The sequence below is a fragment of the Triturus cristatus genome, chromosome 5_2, assembly GCF_964204655.1.
Source record: "Triturus cristatus chromosome 5_2, aTriCri1.1, whole genome shotgun sequence".
Lineage (NCBI taxonomy): Eukaryota > Metazoa > Chordata > Amphibia > Caudata > Salamandridae > Triturus > Triturus cristatus.
The window spans coordinates 369,587,065-369,607,684 of record NC_140588.1 but is presented as its reverse complement, the minus strand read 5'-3'; the positions used below and the strand labels follow the sequence as shown (position 1 = coordinate 369,607,684).

Below are 20,620 nucleotides of genomic sequence, written 5' to 3'. Positions count from 1 at the left end.
CCTGCGACGTTTTACTTACCTGTAAAAATGGGATGCCACTTGGCTTAGGACTTTATATCATGACAGTGTGCATTGGCTTGGTTCACTATACTGCAGTCTCTCCCCTCACTGCTCCACGGAGTGCCGCTGGTTTAGCTCTGTGTGCAGCATGGCTGCCAGCTGTCTGCAATATGTTTTGCAGCAGTACCCTGTGCTGCCTGTACTCAGGGTTGCTGGTATCCTGCTCACATCTGTACTCTCGGCTCCTCCTCTTCTCCATTCATCTCAATATTTCTGCTCCTAATTTTGTGCACCCATTCTTTATCCTCTACTTTCCCTCTACTCCAGTTCATATTTCATCACTGACTTCACGGCAACTTGTTCCTCCTTTTCTCCATTCCCCTTGGTACTTTTTGCTCCCCCTTTTCTCCACTCGCAGCAGTACTTTTCTCTTCTTCTGTTCTTCTATTCATCTTTGACCTCACTGCGCTCTCTACCTCCATTCATCCCCAGACTACAATATACTTTTCGGTATTCGCCATGGTGTGCTACGTTACCATTTCTTCTGCCTGAAAATTGTCCGCTCATCTATTTCTCCACCTGTCAGTATTCACTGCGCCTCATTTGCGCCACTTGCCTGCGTTCTCTGCCCTTATTTTTCCAACACACCTCAGTAGACTTTGAAACTGGTTTGAATTATTTTTAGAGTGCTGTTCAACCAGAATTATTTTACTTTGATCTTATTTTTCCTCACATTGTGGCTCCACTCAATATGACTACCAGTGACGCAGGGCTTTTGGTGGGCCGGGTCCTTCACTCAGTGTACAAAAAACATCTTACCTCTGCAGCAGTACCACCCTTCACTGCCTTTGAGCTAGCTTCAGAGAGACTCGTTATAGTTCTTTCACAGTCTGATCATTTTAGAATGGAAGCATTTTCAATATTCTACACAACAAAGTCACACTTGTTGTTTATTAATCTTACACAACTAGCAACCATTGGCAAACCTAATAGCCCTGACTTGTTGTAGGTGTAATGGTATTTGTTGTATTATATATCTGTATGCAATGACAGAAGCAGCAACGTACCAGTTGGACGGCACACTATGCTAAGCACAGATTTTTACCTTCCGTATTTTAAGCCACACCCTTAATTACATCAGCCACGCCCCTTTGAGACCCCCCCTATTTGTTTAATTCCCCTGAAAGCCCTGTCGTGACATTTAACTCGCCTGTATAAATATGATGCCACTTGGCTTAAGACTTTATCCTATGACCATTTGCCTTGGCTTGATTCCCTATACTCTAGTCTCTCTTCTCACTGCTGCACGGAGAGCCCCTGGTTGAGCCTTGGTGCGGCATGGCTTTCACCTGTCTGAAATATGTTTTGCAGCAGTGTACTCTGTGCTGCCTGAATTTAGGGTTGCTGCATAGTTTTGGTATGCACACACCAATAACATGGGGATTAGTGTAATAGGGATATAGTACTGGAGTTGTATCCATTTGATGTGTGCTTTTGAGTGTGTGTTCTTCAATACTTACCATTTGGCGCAGGTCATCTGGTGTAATTGTTAAACATGGTTGCTTCTGTGGTGTGCTGCTTTTCAAAAGTTGGTGTTAATTATCCATACAGTTCCAGGCCATAGAATTCAACTTAACACATTTCCAATCCACACCACATAATGTGACACTAAACCACATAATTCAACTCATCAACACAATTACACAACCCACCACATACATCCAATCCACACCAATAAATTCCACAAAATTCCACATCATGCCACAAAATTCAACAGCACACCACATAGTTAAACTCTACTATATACCACTCCACAACACAAAATGCCATTCCACATAATTGCACTACAGTCAATACCACATAATTATCCACATAATTCCACTGCACACCACACCATACTTCTTAATCTAACAATACAAATCCACTCTACACCAAACAATTTCATGCAACAAAATTTCACAACTAACAATTCCAATACAACCAACATAATTCCACTACATACACACACTCCATAACACATGAATAAAAAACATTGTCGTTTACAATGCCAATAGCTCTAACTAAAGCAAATGCGTGATTTAATGCATTTCCAATGCTTGTTTTATTTTCACATCCTACGGTTCCCTAGTGCAACTTCACTCTTTCTTAGTGATGGCCCATAGACTTCGGAAAGAAATTCCATGTGAGAGAAATATGCTTGACCAGTTTTGCGACCCATGATTATGGTCACTGTAATTATGCGATTATTTTGCTGCAACATTAGTCCGCATAATAATGGATTTTTCCACATTTGCCAAACATCCCACTTTATGTTTATTGCTCGAATATATAGAAAGTTACTGAAAATTTGCCTCACATGGTGCCTTGCAGTGGCAAACCCTATGCAAAGGTTACTTGGTCACCTTTCATTTGTTGATTGCTGTATTCAGGGGTTAACCTGATACTAATTGAGGTGAAACCTATGCCCATAGCATATTAACTAACCCTGGGCGTAGTTCGCGAAATAGCACTTCGCGAAGCTACGAAAGTGCAGTTCGCACTACGCGAGCTACGCGTAGCATTTCCTGAACTGCGTAGTACCTTGTTCGCACTGTGCCAGATGTCGTTTTCAATGATTGCACAGTGCGGACAAGCAACCGGCACTGTGCAATCATTGAAAATGGCATCGTGCACAGTGCGAGCTGTACTTTTCTGCTGCTCGAGTAGATTTTTACTCGAGCGGCAGCTTTCTCAACGCGAACTGGTAGTTTCTCATCGCGAGCGGTCGCGAGCATACGCGACCACTCGCAATGAGAAACCTGACCTCCTCGCGTTGGGAATCTTGCCGGGAGGTTTATTTTCCATGCTCGCGATCGCCAACTTGATGTTGCTGATCGCGAACAAGGAAAAAGTCTCGCCGGGATGTCATTTAGCTTTCTTGCGGCCGCCAACTTCACGTTGAGGACCGCGAGCAAGCAAAAAATGACCGCAGCACTACGCAACACTACGCTACGCGTGTTCGCACCGTGCTACGTGCAGTTCGCGTAGTGCGAAGTAGCGCGACCTTCACAAACTACGCAAGCGTAGCGTAGTGCTTTGCCCAGGCTTAATATTAACACGTGTGAAAATGAGAAAACAGTGTGATGATAAATTCACTGAATGTGCCTTTTCTTATCGCATTAGTTAGTCAACCCTAGCACAGAATTTCATTCTCCATTCCAGTGGCTCTGCCCATGATGATTGTTACATAACTTATTGCTTTTCATTAATTCTGGCTCAATATGACCTATTATCTTATTCCATTATCCTATGGATTTCATGGTTTTGAGGACTATTTCATATCGACCAAAGGGCCTGGTCGGGCTGGAGTGCCTGCACTATATCCATTTAAAAACATTATGAATGCTATGTAAACTATGGAAGATTTTCAACCAAAACACATTACCAGGAATACAATTACTGGTTAGCTTTTCATTATAAACCTATTCAGGGGACATAGGAACGAATATGGATACCCTGTGGAAAGCACAGGGAGAAAAAACACATATTCTAACTCTGCAAACCATTAAAAAACCCATCGAGGTATAGTGCTGTCAGAGTATTGTCTGTTATAGATATGTGTCCTAAGTATGCTTTACAAAAATATCACCCCATTGCAGTTAATAAGAGAATCTACACTCAAAGGGACTATCGGCCTGATTACAAATTTGGCAGTCTGGGAGCCGGCCCCCATGGCAGTGCCCCGCTCCCAGACTGCCAAAGTCGACTGCCGCCTGCCAGATTACCAATTTCCTCGTTGTCTGGTGGGCAGGCAGTGCGGCAGTCCCATTGCTGTGCTTATTACAAAGGCACCGCAATGGGAGCGCCTACTAATGTTCCTGCATGGCTTGGACTGTACAGTCCATGCCATTCAGGAAAGGGGGGGCTGCAGACAGAGGGGCACAACATTTCACCCTCCTGTATGCATATCCCTGCACAGGGACAGCAGGGGGTTTCCCCACCGCCAACCCTTTCATGGTGGGCTCACGGCCATAAAAGGGTTGGGGGTAGGGAATCTTGTAATATGCTTGGCGGTGCCACTGCAGCACCGCTAAGCATATTAGGAGTTCCCCAGACAGCTGCAAGACCGCCAAGGATCGCAGATCTCTGGCAGTTTTGGAAGTTTTGGCTGTTGTGGCGGTGCCCTGGAGATCTGACCACCGTACTTGGAATACGGTGGTTGGACCGCTGGAGTTGCTGTCCCTGACCGCCATCGCACCTCCACCACGAATTTGGCAGTCCACTCGTAATCGGGCCTCATATGTTTCTAAATGACATTGATGATGTGACGCGGAAGATATTTCTGTATACGATATTCTGACATTGAGCGGTGGACCTCCCTCCCACAGACACATCTGCAGATGTTGATGGTTTCACTTTGTGTGGCAGCGCTAGTCTTTCTTGTTAAGTCTCAATTTATTCAAAATGGAAACTTATTGATTTTGTCGCTTGGGTTCTCCTGTGATATCCCCTTGTGTTGATAAAGGCTGCAGGGTAAATGTGCGCCGAAGACACGCTAGGTGCAGTTTATTTAAATAATAATCCCATTTACGTCTGAGCAGTGAAGGTGACGGATGACTGCTGCCTGCTGATGGCTCAGCACATTACACAGAGCCATTCATCATCATGTTTACTCCCTGGCAAAGGGATCATTGCAATTTTATTCAATTTGCAGGATTATTTCTTAACTGATTCGCCTTTTCCCCCATGTTAAGTGTTTTGGCTTTTCCCCATGAATCTGTTCGTCCCAATATCTGATCATTCATTCACGTGCACTCTTTCCGGTTCCCCATTTTTTTTCTTCCTTGACAAGCACCTCTCATAGCTTTGTCAGATTGGTGCAATGCCGGGAAGATCACATGGCACGTTACCTTCCCATCTGTTCCAGCAGGATCACGGGAGTAAGTGATGAATATATATGACAGGTGCTTTCACTGTTGGAAAATCCCTTTCATTTTCCCATTCTCAGTGGCTTTTCACATCTTCCCAGGGTCAAAGACAAAGATTGAATTATGTAACTTTTCGAAGTGTCTCTAATTTTCTGCAATTTACTATTTAGTTACGGGCTACTTACAATTATGGTGTGTTTTGCTTCATTTCATTTCGATTTCAAAGGAAGCAAAATAGCACACCCTTGTAATAAGTAATATAACTAATTAGCACCGCCGTGTAAATCAGCGCCATCCAATCAATGTATGTAACGCGGTACTAATTCAAATTTTCAGACCTTTTTCACCTTTGAACCTACCTACCTTTGAGCACATCAGCGAATCTGCCTGCTTCCGTTTTTAGCCCTGGGTTGGCAATGCAGCTGGCTAAAAAGACCTTCTACTTACATAGTATGTCAATTGGGCTTTAAGTTATGGCCCTTCAACTGCCTGCTTTTTTAGACCATGCCTTTTCATTGATTGGCTTAAAATTGTGTCGATCACATCTTGGCTTAGCCCAGAGGAGTATATCTCTCTCACCTGATGATATTGGCTGCTAGTGTGTATCTTCCGGACTCTAATGCAGTGCTTCCATTGAACTGCATGAGAGACTACTACACAACAATGGGCTGATCTGTCCGGTGCTGCACCCGTTTGTGGACCTCACTCTTCATATCAATGTTTCCCCTTCCTGCTCATTCCTCCCTCTTTCTTCTTGGTGCTCCTCGTCCCCCACCAGCCAACCAACACCTCTCCCTTCTCCCTTTCACCTCTCTGTGTCTTCCAGCCGCGGCCCGTGAAGGGAGTTCCGTGGGGCGGTAAGGCGGGGCGGGGGAGGGGCATGGTGGGGGGTTCTAAAAACCGGAATATGGATAATTACAGGTAAGTAAACAATTAAATAAATAAAACGAATTTCGTAGCGCGAGCTGCATCGCATTTTGCGATGCAGCGTGCGCTACGAAATTCGTTTTTTTAATTTAATTGTTTACTTACCTGCAATTATCCATCTTCCGGTTTTTAGAAGCCCCCACCCTACCCCTCTCCCGCCCCACCGCCCCACGGAACTCCCTCCACGGGCCGCGGCTGGTGTCTTCCTCATCCTCCCCAGCTTGCCACCTTCTTTCATTCCCCCATCTGTCCCCCCTTCAACTGTGGCACAAGAGTCTCCTCATTCATCACCCTCTCTTTTACCACCCACCCATTTTTGCCTCCTGCCGGTTTTGCAATAGTTCTGCCAAGGATCGTGTTTTTTTCTTTTTTTCGTTTGCTTGAAACAAAAGTAGGCCTGGGCAGTAAATTCCGATCCGCTCGCGGAATTTGGGTAATTTCGCGTTCCGCAGAGAACGAAGAATTGCCAAAAATTCTGTGACTTCATGGAAATTTATGTTTGTTTGTGCTTTCAAAATGCGTGTTTGTGAGATATTTCCCACCGAGCACGCACACAGCGTTTGCGAACAGGAAAAAAGCACCACGAACAGGCGGAACAAGCAATTCCACGTGTTGGAGAACTCTGCGAGCTCGCAGAGATTTTTTACTGTTTCACGGAGCTTTACGCAGCGCGACTACGCAAATTCCGCCCAACCCTAAACAAAAGGTGGTGTGTATTGAAGGCCCCCTTGCCTTCAACAAGGTTCTGTTTTTGCTTCTATGTCAAATGTAGGTTGGCTGGCCAGGAAACCTTCTTTATAGTCTTTCTTTTTTTTTATGACATTCACCTGTGCTTTTTTTCCAATTTATTGATTGTGCTAAATAAATAAACAAAAATATTTTATAGAAACTAAAGGCTATCATGAAAACTCCTTTTCCAGCTGAACTTTATTTGATATAGAAATATAAAACAGAACTGCATTGAAGACAAGGATGCCTTTACCGTCAATACAGACCACTTTGCATTCCTTTTTCTTGCTTTAATGTGATTACACTGCATGCATTAGTGCATTAAATTCAGACCTGTGTGCTTGGCCAATGCTTGCTGTAAGTGTATTTCTTTTGCTAAGCGGAATATGTGTAATATGCGGCAGTATTTCAATATGATGTGGACAGCTTGTGACATCTTATCAATAAATGTCTTTTGCTCGTACATGTGAAGAGTATTTTAATTTCAAAGTACTGCTGTGCAAGCTTATACAGTGAAAATTATGAATAAAGATTTGCAAATGTATTCATACTCCCAAATTCAAATTGGGTGCCCAAATAAATACAATTTCAAAATAAAATTATAATCTTTTTTCATAAACTTACAAGTTACATCAATCAATCAATCAATCAGGGAATTGTAAGCATGCTACTCACCCGTGAGGGTCTCAAGGCGCTGAGGGGGGGTCCGCAGATCTGTTTAGCCGAAGAGCCAGGTCTTGAGGGTCTTCCTGAAGGTGTTCAGGGAGGGGGTGCATCTGATGTTTGCCGGTAGCTCGTTCCAGGTCTTGGCTGCAATGTGAGAGAAGGATCTTCTGCCTGCACTGGCTCTGTGGATGCACGTGGTTTCAGCCAGCACGAGGTTGGAAGATCAGAGGTTTCTTTTGGGTACGTGGAAGTGGATTCTGACGTTGAGGTATTTGGGTCCGTTGTTGTGTAGGCATTTGTAGGCGTGAGTGAGGATTTTGAAAGTGACTCTTTTCTCCACGGGGAGCCAGTGGAAACTTCGTAGGTGTTGACTGATGTGTTTGTGTCGGGGGATGCCGAGGACGAGTCTTGCGGCGGTGTTCTGTATTGTCTGGAGTTTGCGGAGTAGGGACTTGTTGATGCCGGCGTATAGTGCGTTTCCATAGTCCAGTCTACTGGTGATGAGTTCGTGGGTAACTGTCTTCCTTGACTCAGGGGGGATCCACTTGCAGGTCTTGCGGAGGATGTTGAAGCAGCTGGAGGTGACGGCATTGACCTGTCGGTTCATGGTGAGTGATGAGTCGAGTACAATGCCGAGGTTTTTGGCATGGTCTGAGGGGGTAGGTGGACTTCCGAGGTGCTGTCCCATGCCCCATGCAGAAGGGATGGTACCGAGGATTTCTGTTTTCTCGGCGTTGAGCTTCAGGCAGCTGTTGGTCATCCAGACTGCGATGTCTTGCATTCCTTTATGGAAGCTGAGTTTGGCAGTGGTGGGGTCTTTGGTGAGGGCGTAAGCGTAGGATACGATGTTGAGGCCATGTTGTCAGACGATGGCTGCGAGGGGGGCTATGTAGATGTTGAAGAGGGTGGGGCTCAGGGATGAACCCTTTGGGAATCAGCAGGTGATTTTCGTGGGGTCGGAGAGGAAGGGTGGGAGTCTGATCCTTTGGCTTTTTCCGGTGAGGAATGATCGGATCCAGTCCAGGGCTGTTCCTTGTATGCCTGCATCGTGTAGTCTGGCGACTAGTGTGCGGTGGGAGATGGTGTTGAAGGCCGCTGATAGGTCGTGTAGGATCAGGACTGTGTAGTGGCCTTGCTCCAGGAGGGTGCGGATGTCATCTGTGGCGGCAAGTAGGGCGGTCTCTGTGCTGTGGTTGCTTCGGAATCCGGATTGGGATGGGTCGAGGACGGCGTTCTCTTCAATGAATTGTGTCAGTTTCCTGTTGACTGTTTTCTCTGCAACTTTGGTAGCCAAAGGGGGGACCGAGATGGGCTGATAGTTCTTGAGGTCAGTGGGGTCAGCTGTGGGCTTCTTGAGCAGAGGTCTGACTTCTGCGTGCTTCCAATCATCTGGGAAGGTGACTGTTTTGAAGGTGGTGTTGATGGTGCGTTGTAGTTCGGGTGCGATGGCAGCCGCTGCTCTGTGGTAGATGTGAGGGGGCACGGTTCGATGGGGGTCCCCGAGTGGATGCTTTTCATGGTCGAGGTGGTGTCTTCGGCCGTTATCGGTGTCCAGTTGGAGATGGTGGGCTGGCTGGTGTTTCTGGGGGGCGGGGGGCCATCTGTGGCACCTGGTGGATGGTCGATGAAGTTGTCATAGAGGTTTTTGATCTTGAGGTGGAAATAGGTTCCAAGCTTTTCACAGAGGTCTTGGGATGGAGTGATGTCTGTGGCTTCGCTGCGTGGGTTGATGAATTCTTGAATAACACTGAAAAGTTCCACGGAGTTGGTGGAGTTGGCCAGGATTTTGTTGTGGATGAAGTTCCTCTTGGTGGCTCTGATCTGGTTGTGGTATTCCGTCATGGCATCCTTGTAGGTGGTGTGGTTTTCGGTTATCTTGGTGTTTCTCCAGTTCTTCTCCAGGCGTCTGCAGGTGCATCTGGCTTCTTGGAGAGCGGTGGTGAACCAGGCGGCTTTCCTGGTGCGTTGTCTGTCAGGGTTCAGTAGCGGGGCGAGCTCGTCTGCGCAGTCGGAGATTCGGGTGTGGAGTTCTCTGGCAGCGTCGTTTGTGTCGAGTGCCCAGGTGTTGTTGCCTCGGGTGAGGGTGGAGTTAGGTTGTTCGGCGGTAACCTTGCTCCAGTTCCTTCGTGGTGGGCGTGGGGCTGGTTTGGGTGCCTTGGGTTTGTTGATGGCGAAGTGTACGCAGTGGTGGTCGGTCCATGGCGGCTGCGTTGTGTGGCTGAATTGGATGCTGTTTCCTGCTGCGAAAATGGGGCAGAGGGTGTGTCCTGCTCTGTGGGTCAGTGTGTTGACGAGTTGTTTAAGTCCGATACTGGCGAGGTTGTCATGAAGGATAGTGAAGTTGGCGGTCGCTGGGGTTGGTGAGGTGGAAGTTCGGGTCTCCAATGAGTATGTAGTTTGTTGAGGCGATGGCGTGGGGTGCGATGAAGTCGGTGATAGTGGTGGCGAAGGGTGTTCGGGGGCCGGGGGTCTGTAGACGAGGGTTCCTCGGAGTGTGGCTTTGGGGGTGGTCTGGATCTGGAAGTGCAGGTGTTGGGCGGAGGGGAAGGTTTCGCTGGAGGTGTTGAGGCGGAGGGTGCTCTTTTGGGCGATGGCGAGGCCTCCTCCTGGGTGGTTGCGGCGGTCTTTCCTCTGGATCTTCTATCCGTCTGGGATGGCGGTGCTGATGTCGGGGCGGAGGATGCTTTGGTCCAGGTCTCAGTGAAGAAGATGATGTCGGGCGAGAGAGAGTCGAGTAGGTTCCAGATTTCCATGGCGTGTTTGTGTAAGGAGCGTACATTGAGGAGGATGCATTTTAGGGTGTCGCTGCTGCTGGTGTTGGAGGCCGGGGTGGCGGTGAGGGTGTGGTGGCAGTGGAGGCAGGAGAACTGGCCGTGGGTCGTGTTCGGCGAGGCCTGTTGGCATTCTCTAAGTCTTCCAGGTTTGAGTGCGAGGAGGGTGGTGGTGTCGTAGCGATGGGTAGTGGGAGATCCAGGGTTCCTGGCGCTGGCCGTGGTCGGGTTGTGGACAGGCGCAGATGGGCTTGCCTTTGGCGTGCCAGTGGCGTGCATCCTGCGCTCGTCCGCTGCGCGACCATGCAGCGGCCGCCATTAAGTAGGGTAGGTGGGAGGGAGGAGAGGCTGGGAGGCGGGAGCAAGGGAATTCCAGGGGAGGGGAATTCCAGGGGGAGGGGCCGCAGGGGCAGCAGCGGCAAAAGGTGAAAGGAACAGGCAGGCATGAGAAAATAAAAACAGTGGTGGAATTAGAGCAAGACACAGATGGGCACAATAACAGTGGAACAACAGGGAAAAATTAAGAAAGAAAACAGCTGAGAAAGGTTACGGTGGTTGCAGGTAGTCTGGTCGCAGTTGGAGCGGGCAGCAGGCGCAGGAGCAGACAGCAGCCTCGAACCTGGAGGCAAGAGAGGGCACAGCAGAGCTGCGGGGAGAGAGTGGACCTAGACCGAGGGTCGGAGGTCTTACATCAATTTGTCCTCACAAATGGCATTTGCCATAAAAAAAAAGTTGATCACTATTTGTGAATTTCTGCAATTGGAAATGTATGCTCTATTCACAAGGGTATATTTCAATGTAGAATTATGAGAGAATTTACCTTTTTTTTTACACCTGCCAGGTGTAAACTCCTTTATATGAGCAGAGGAGTGTGGAGATCTCTGCAACCGCAAATCCCACTCAAGCGGTGGGAAAATGGGCATTCCAAGGCTGGTTGGCCTTGGAATTTTGGGAATAACCATAGACTTGAACGTCTGTGGACATTCCCAAATTGAAATCCATCCCCTTTCCATCCTTGACAAGGTCAGAAATGTACACCATCAATTTTTTAGGGTAAATCAATTTCAAGACTAGGAGGATGAACGGGACATTCACAGATTTGCTAGGGGTGCAAGGGAAGGCATTTTTCCATGAATTAATATATTTTCTGTATGGAGGAAAAAAAATCAAAAAATATGCATTTACACAGGTGAAACCTATTTTCTCTGTGCAGAGTTCTTCACAAAATGGGAATAGGGAGTAAATGAATTCAGATTTAATGGCTGTATTGACATAGAAGTTTCTCAAATGGAACATTATTTCCCAATATGGGAACAAAAACGTAAAACGTGCCCTTCTGCAGAGTTTTCCTTGAGGTTAAAATTCTACATGAGTCAATATTACCTCTGTGAGGAGTTCAAGAACACAACAGTGCATATTTCCAAAACTACTCCTGAGATTGTTTAAAATATCTAAAAAAAAAATGTCAGAAACTTTGTACAAACACAGGAGTAATCCCGCCGAGCTACACTTCTGACTTTTTCCTGTGCTTTGTGAAGCGGGCCCTTGGAAACATAAATAAAAACTCACTTCCAGTGCATATCCAATTTCAAAGTCCTCCAAGTGGGAACAAGAATATGAAAAAAGGTTTGGTTGTGGTAGAAATTACATCGAAAAAGTCGCAGGCAGCTACCACTGAATAATAATTTGTCACTACCAACAACTAAAAGTAAACAGTTACACACTTTGCTTAATATTTTTACTGGATCCAGCAGGGAGAGAAGATAAGAAACCTATCCAATTACCCAAAAAGTGAAACGAGCAACATTGCAAATTTTACTTTGAGGTGAAATGTGGTGAAAATTAGGAAGGGTTTTTTTCTGAATCCAAACAATGTTAAGTATTTCATAGAAAGTCGCAAAATGTGGAACATTTTTGTCAGCTCTGGTAGGCAACTAGTATGCTTTTTTTAATAGTTATTATGTTATTCTTTATTTTCAGTGAAGTTGCAGCAAATTCAACTTTGACTTGGGAGGGGAAATGTACCCCACAGAGATCGGGACATCGAAAGATAATGGCAAGCCTGGATTGTGATTCCCTGAGACATGTCTATGGCGAAATTGATTTGAAGATTCAAGATGGACAAATTTCCTGAAGCTCTTTTTTGATTACTACTTTGTATTTGGATTCTTGCAACAGGAACATTATAAACATGCTGTAATTTACTGCTACTAACATGTCTACTTGTATGACTCTTAAACATTTACATCTTTCAATGGCATCTACTTATGATATCCGAAAAAGATTGTGCACATTACTCAAGAAAATGCTACCATCTTTTTTGTTCTTAGGTGGTAGCATCCGAGTATAAAGTTAACAGTATCAGTATAAAATAAAAAAATAATCAGAAAATTAGATTCCTAAAAAAATGTTTCAATCTTCCTAACTGTACAACCTGGGCCACTGGAATTATGCAGGTGCTGTATTTTTAATTGTGGTTTTACCCCTTTTGCCACATAATCCTATATCTACTGTCTAATTTGTAGATGTTGGCAAAACATGTGTTTCTAGCTCAAACTGATTGCTATAATAGGTTACTATAAAAAAACACATGTGGTGCTGTGTTTTGGAAGACCTTTTGCAGAGGTAATTGATCACCTTACAGTTGCTGATTGCTGTAATCAGATGCTAAACTGATACCAATGCAATCCATCCTTCGTCCAGACTGACTTAATCTGTGTTAAAATGTCAAAATTACAAAATAATATCACCACAGAATATTCCATCCTGCACCACATACTTTGCCTTTTTGCCCCACAATTTAGTCACCATGGTGGAATAATTTGGTCCTCTATTTCTGCTTAATTCTAGAGGTCCGGCAAATACTTTATACAGTAAGCTTGCCTGACCCTATCACACCTTGATCTCAGAGTTTAGTTTGCTCATTCATCCGATCGGCTTTGTAAACAAATTGGTTCATGGGTTTGAATTAAATATAAGTAAAACAATTGGAGTGACCATTCTGTAACATGGAATTAAAAGGTAATCAACATAAGGCAGCAAGAGGAAAAATAAAAAAAAGTTTATTTACACCTGATAATGGTGATAAAATCTCAACGAGCATTCGAAGATTTCCAAGGAGAACTGGTCATTCATTTTTATGGCTATACAAAAAATATTCATGGGCACTGGAATGTAAAACTAATAATGTTTTTTGTTTTAAAGTTATCTTTATACTCTTTAAATGGTATTCATAATTAAAATAAATCTCATTTACTTTACATGTAACATTCTGAAATGTTAGTCAGCTCCGTTTATTAGTTCTTTGGAAGCAATTTAAAATCATTATATCTGTGACTTTAAAATAGAAAAATAACTATGCTTAAGCAGACAGATGCTTTGTGACCAAATTATTGCTTCTTCAGGGCTAAGAAGTCTTTGAATGCACACTTGTGACACAAAAAAGGTCTTGTTTTCTCACATAAAATAATGTTTTAACTGGTCAGTCAATTTGTTCTTACTTATATTTTCTCTATATTTCCTGTAGGAGACTTCCTCTGCGAATTCCTCTTGTATAAGGATTCTCATATAATAATTAGATTTCTGAGCAAACTTCTTTCTAATTTCGTCATGATGGCCACCTCCTTTCTGCACATTAAATAAATATAAACATATATACATACATACATATAAACTATTATCTACTGGCGGTCGCCAGTAGATAGTTATAGTTAGGACCGTGTTTCCATAGGAAATCCGCAACATTCTATTTGGAATAACTTTGGCGCCGGTTGACGAATCCTCGCGAAATTTTCAAAATAGGTGGGGCGCTCCGCTCCGCTCCTACCCTGAAAGTCTCGGGGGATTCGTCAAGCGGGGGCTGAGAAAAAAGGGGTGTCCCAAAACGCGTTTTCCCCATGCAATTTTCCATAGGGACCTTTAGTCCAAGGTACAGCTCGAACGGCTGAACAGAATTACTTGAAATTTGGCAAAGAGGTAGTCCTCAGGTCAGGCATGTGCCTTTTGCATATATGGTGTCAATCTGTTCAGTAGTTCCTGAGAAAATCAAAAGTAAAATCACATACATATCTGGGCGGAGCCTAACCACACATCTCAACGTGAGATCTAAATGGCTGTCAGTACTTCATCCAAGAAGTGTTGGCAGCCATCTTGGGACCAATATACATGATAGCACCTCATTAAAAAGCATTGCAGTTAATAGAAGGTTTTAAGACTTTAGTTACATTATAAATCATTTGCTGATGGTACCATACTCATTTTAGGAATTGTGGTGTGTTCTAAGGTGATTTTACCATGTGAAAAAGCCTTCTGCTGTGATATCACGAACCATGTTTGAGAGAAAACTATTTTCTCATACTTTTCTCACAGAGGTTTGGAAGGTGATCTATAAGCTAAACTGAGAGCATATTTTCTGTAAATTCACATTATCTTTCTCAGTCATGTAAGAATGTAGTCTGACATTCTCAGTAAAACATGTACATCCAACAAGGGCAGAGACTGTCAATTGATTCCTTTGTGTTCTACTGCAGCTTCCCAGAGTGCTCTAAAGAACAACTAGAGCGCTAACAGTCTTACTTATGACAAAAGTATGGCACACCTGAAGCCATCTTGATTGGAATAAAGTGGTAACACTTAAAACATTTAATTTACAAAGGAACAAAATGATGGGGTTCATTTTGCCATATAAATTATGATTAGTGCTGCAGAAAGAAAAACTAGGGTAGATTTTGACTTCTGAAATCCTCTTTTATTTCATAAAAACATTCTGACATGCAGACTGAAACATGCACTTTGAATACCAGCAGCAGACTTGCCTGGTGAGCAGTAGCTTTACTACAGTGATCTAATGAGCAACTAGAGTGCTAACATTCAGAATTTATGGAAAATGTGTGACACATCTGAATGCCTTCTTGATGGAATCAAAGTAAAAAACTGAAAGTATTTCCTACTGAGGAAACTGCAGTAAATGAGGAAATTAGGAAACTTCATAACAAATAAATCTCCCAAGATGGCCACCAGAGACAAAAGAGCCCAAATGTAGCCCAAATATCACCCAGATGTAGCCCAAGTGTAGCCCAATGACAGAATGTCCCAGAGTGTTCTTAAGAACAACTAGAGCGCTTACTGTCTTACTTATGACAAAAGTATGGCACACCTGAAGCCATCTTGATTGGAATAAACTGGTAACACTTAAAACATTTAATTTAAAAAGGAACACAATGAGGGGGTTCATTTTGCCATAGAAATTATGATTAGTGCTGAAGAAAGAAAAATTAGGGCACATTTTGAGTGACTTCTCAAATCCTCTTCTATTTCATTCAAAAATTCTGATATGCAGACTGAAACATGCACTTTGAATACCAGCAGCAGACTTCCCTGGTGAGCAGTAGCTTTACTACAGTGATCTAATGAGCAACTAGAGTGCTAACATTCAGAATTTATGGCAAATGTGTGACATATCTGAACACCTTCTTGATGGAATCAAAGTAAAAAACTGAAAGCATTTCCTACTGAGGAGACTGCAGTAAATGAGGAAATTAGGAAACTTCATAACAAATAAATCTCCTAAAATGGCCACCAGAGACAAAAGAGCCCAAATGTAGCCCAAATATCACCCAGATGTAGCCCAAATGTAGCCCAATGACAGAAGTGTGCAAAACACTTATTTTTTTGTGTATTTGCAGTTTTATATAGTGCAGACTTGTCAGGTATTGGAGTGCTTTACATGAACATTGGTTACATCACACAAGATCAAATTCATTTTGGTTGTAGACATGGGGAGATTAAGTGATTTGACCAGAATCACAGAATGTTGAGCTGAAGCAGAAACTCCAACCTGGTTCCCCAGTTGCAAAGTCTGCAGCTCTGGAAGTAACACCACACCCTCTCCCCTTGGATGCAACATTTAATCAAGTGGTCAACTGGATAAAAAACTAAGATTACAAATAATTTAAAAGTTCTTTGTCGCTATTTGAAAACTCAGAAAATATGTCCTCATTTTAGTTTTTTAGAGCACTAACCATAATTTTGATGCAAATAAGACCCTCTCATATATCTAATTTCTAAAGGAAATGCTCTAGGCATTACAGTTTTGATTACTTCAAGATGACGTCAGGCATTCCACACTTTTGTAATAAATATAGAATGTTAGCAATCTAGTTGTTCATTGGGATACTGTTGAGAGGCAGAGGCCAGGGGCACGGACTCTGAAAATTGAAGGCAGGTAGGAGAGTGCAGAGGCAACAATTTGACCACACTAGGCAGGCAGGAAGGGCAGTGGCAGCACAACAGACTATGGAGGGCAGTGGAAAGGGGGGCAGGGGCAACAAACCAACAATACAGGACTGGCAAGAGAGGCTGTGGCAATATAATAGACCATTGTGGGCAGAAGGAAGAGGCAGTGGTCATACAACCATACATGCCAACAGACCCGTTTCAGCCAGGAAACGTCCAATGTTTTTAAGCTCCAATGGGCTTTACTTGATCTGTTTCCTGTCTACAATCTTCTCTTTTTCAATGTAACTCAAAGGGGAAAATCAATACCCCAGTTTTATTTCAAAATCTCCCTCTTACCAAGTTCAAAATGTTCGCAAGTATGGTACATTGGATCATGGTAGGCAGGAGGAATTGGGGTAGGGACATGGACTCGGATAACAGAGGACAGGAGGCACATTGAGAGGTGCACCAAACTGACCCTACAGGGCAGGCATCAGGGTTTGCAGCAGCACAATACACCACACAGGGTATGCGGGACGGGAGTGCAGCACAACAATCCATAGAAAGCAATAGGGAGGGGACAGGACCATGCACATGGACAACAGACAACAGAGGGGAAAGAGGCAATGGTAGCTAGCTGACCATAATGGACAGACAGGAGAGAAAGCTGCAGCATAACAAACCATAAAGGGCAGGAGGGACGGATCAGGGGCATTACAATGGAACCGACAAGCCAGGAGGGAGGGAATAGGGGTCTGCACATGGAAACAGAGGGCTGGGGGCAAGGGGGCAGGGCAGGAGCAGCAAGATGACCATGGAGGTCAAGAAGGATGGGCACTAGAAACAAGACACACCATGGAGAGCAACAGTGAGACTATGATGGCATACACACAGACCATGGAGGGAAGGTGGGAGGGGGTCAGGAGCAGCTAGCTGACCACACAGGGAAGGTGGGAGGGGCCATCGCAGCACAGAAGACCATGCATGGCAAGCGGGAGGGTTAGTGGCAGCACAATGTCTATGATGGGCAAGAAGGAGGGTGCAGGGGCATGCACAAAGGACCATGGAGGATAGAAGGGAGGGTCAGGACCTGGGCACAGACAAGAGAGTTCAGGGGAAGGAGCCTCACAACAGACCGCGCGGGGCAGGCAGGAGGAGCAGTTGCAGCACAACAGACATGGGAGGGCAGAAGGGTGTGGCAGTAAAATGGACCATGGAGGACAGGAGGAAGGGGATAGGGGCATGGCATGTGGACAGGCAGGAGGGTGGAGGTGGCAGGGACAGGTTACAGTCATCTGACAATGCTAGGCAGGTGGTAGGGGAGTGGCAGCTCAACAGAACACTCAGAGTAGATAGGAGTGACAGGTCCATGGAACATGGTGGTCAAAAAGGATGGAGCAGGGGCATGCACAAAGCCATCGGAGGGCAGGGGGAAGGAGAATAGGGGCAGCAAGCAAAGCACAGAGGCTAAGCAGGAGGTCAATGATGGGCCATAGAATCGGGCAATGGAGGGCAGGATGAGTGGACTGGTACATCATGCTAAATGCAGGGCAGTGGCAGCACATCAGACCATGCATGGCAGGAGGGAGGAGGTTAGTCCATGGATTCAGACAACAGAGGATAGGGAGGAGGTGGATGTGGCAGCAAGCTAACTGTTCATAGAAGGTGGGTATTAGGAACTTTATTGTTTTTAAAATGTGTGTCTGTGCGAACTACTTAAAATATGAACAAGTATGCAGCATAATCTCACATTTATTCAGGAAGAAGAGGACGTTTGGGACTGTGACTCCGGGCTCACTTGGCAGAAACATCCCCTGGCCCTCCACCCCCCATCGCAAAATGTAATGCCCGTGAAAAGGGTAGGTGGACGCAGTGTTATATAGAACATAGTCCTGAGAGCACGATTGAAAATGAAAACTAGATATAGTATATGGTATAAACTATGCACCAAAAAGTGTGATATAAGATGAACCGGGGCGTGAAATATAATATGCAATACATTGTGCGCAATGACAGATTCATTGGAGAGTGCGAGATAGCACAGGCACTAGCGCGTGCTATGCGATATGTGCCTTGGAGTGTAATATGCACAGGTCAGTGTTGTGTAACCTAAGTAGTCTCTAAAGTTGTAATATAAAATATGTGCTGGGGAGTGTAACGTTGCATATGCACTGTGACAAAGATATGGATCCCAGATTGTAATATGTATGGCATAGCACTGTGCTTTATAACATAGGCATTGAGAAAGGCACGTTAGATGGGGCAATATAACGCCGTGCGAAGCAAGTGTGGCATGACATATTCACGGGGTGGTGTTACAGTGCACATGGGCTAGAGAGTGTCATAGCATACGCACTAGCTGGTGGAATACAACACAGAGGTGTGTGGCACTCGGCGGGCACTGGTGGGTGTAACACAGCATTGGGCTCAGCCAGGAGCACGCTGTGACTCTCAAGTGAGGTTTGTCTCCTTTCCAGAGAGTAAAATAAAAAGTATTACACATCCGGCGGTGGATGTGTGTTTTATTAACCGTGAGGGGGTTTCTTGCATAGTTTGGTCGAATTTTTGACGAATCCCCTTTGAATGGCTTGGTGTGCATGTGTATTAAATGTGCCCGTCAATAGCTACCCATGTTTGTATAAATAAACGACAAGGGTGTCTACTTGGAGAGTACCCACCAGCGGGGGCGCCGGGATTAGGCACCGTAGGGTGTCAGACATGTCAGAGCTTCACTAGCGGTGTGAATACATTCTACGTGGATTCATTGTATGCATAGTCGCCTTTTAATGAATATCACGCAAATCGTCATGGTGATAGGTACATACGGTTTGTCCAGCATGTCCTAGGTGTTTCTATAAATATATATATTTTCTTTTAAATAAAAAACAAAGGCCGGCCCTGGGGGATGGGGTCCCCGGGGCCATAAGTGGCCTGAGGAGGGGGGCAACACAGCCCCCCTCCTAAAGAATAAAAAAATTTAAAAAAGGCCATGACCTGGGGGTTGGGGTCCCCGGGGCCGATTTAGGCCTTGGGAGGGCCAAATTAATTTTTTTCAACAAAACAAATTAGGGTGCAGGCCCTGGGGGATGGGGTCCCCAGGGCTAATAAATTAGAAAAAGAAAGGGGGCCACACAGCCCTCCTTCTTAAAAATAAATAAATAAAAGACCGGCATCGCGCCGGAGGCCACGCCCCCTCCTTGCAGCACTCTGCAAACGCGCCCACTGGCCAGTTGTAAGTTGAGGAATTAATTCCCCTTCAATACTGAGGGTCCCTGAGGGCCAACTAGCCCAACAGGTATCTCCAGTATGCGCCAGGGAGCTGCCTTGCAGACAGGTGTTCTGAGGCCACGCCCCTTTTTACACCTCCATGCAATGCAGCTCTGTGGCGCTTACTGGAGGTACCTAGTGGGCTAGTTTGACCCTAGGGACCCTTAGGATTGATTCAAGGGGACTTAATCTCTCAACTCAGGACGCCCACAGGCCCTGTGGCGCGTTTTTAAATTGGGGAAATAATTCCCTTTCAATCCTGAGGGACCCTGGGGTCCAACTAGCCCACCAGGTGCTTCCAGTAAGCACCACTGCTCTGCGTTGCAGAGAGGTGGTGCAGGCCGTGCCACTTTTTACACCTCTCTGCAACGCAGCTCTGTGGCGCTTACTGGAGGTACCTAGTGGTCTAGTTGGACCCTAGGGACCCTCAGGATTCAAGGGGACTTAATCTCCCAACTTAAAACGGCTACAAGGCGTGTTTACACAGTGGGGAAGGGAGGGGACGGGGCATGAGGTGACGTGTTCAAACACGCCCTGTGGTGTGTTTTAAGAGGTAGTTTTAATCCCCTGCCCTATTATATACTAGGGGCTTACAGAGGAGGTCATGCTAATCACAGGGGGACCCCAACACATAGTGTGCCCTAGTGTATGTAGGTGTTTTCACTGTATTCTGAGTGTCTTTTAACATAGCACTGGCTCTAGGACTGGTTAGTCAGACTCAGTTACCACCAGTATCCGTCTGAAAAAGTTGAGGGTACAGGATGATTTTGCAACAAGGCTTGTTTCTGCTCTTCTGTTTGTTCTTTCTGCACGTTATACTTCTTCCTGCACTTTTCTTCGTCTTTGAGGACTTCTGTTGCTTCTTTCTGCATTTCTTTTTTTTCTTTCTGTGCGTTTTTCCTTCTTTCTTCACATGTCCTATCTCTGTAGGCATAGCTAGAAATTAGCATTTAAAAAACCTTTGAAATTCACTGAAAAAAACATAGGTTTCAGGCACGTTATAGCTAGGAATTAGCATTTAAAAAACCTTAGAAATTCACTGAAAAAACCATAGGTTTCAGGGGCGTTATAGTTAGCTGGACTTTTCACTCGTACAAAACCATAGAAATTCCCCCGTTATAGTTAGTTCAGCTAACT

The 20,620-nt window shown here is 45.0% G+C and overlaps 1 protein-coding gene across 1 annotated transcript in view; it reads left to right on the top strand.

The window, feature by feature from the left end:
• Positions 1 to 13,267, top strand: part of F13A1 (coagulation factor XIII A chain) — a 352,278-nt gene extending 339,011 nt beyond the window's left edge. Inside the window, exon 15 of the mRNA XM_085607215.1 lies at positions 11,981 to 13,267. Within this exon, the coding sequence (XP_085463341.1) occupies positions 11,981 to 12,134 (154 nt within the window). The 3' untranslated portion in view covers positions 12,135 to 13,267. The remainder of the gene's footprint in view (positions 1 to 11,980) is intronic.
• Positions 13,268 to 20,620: the final 7,353 nt, after the last annotated feature.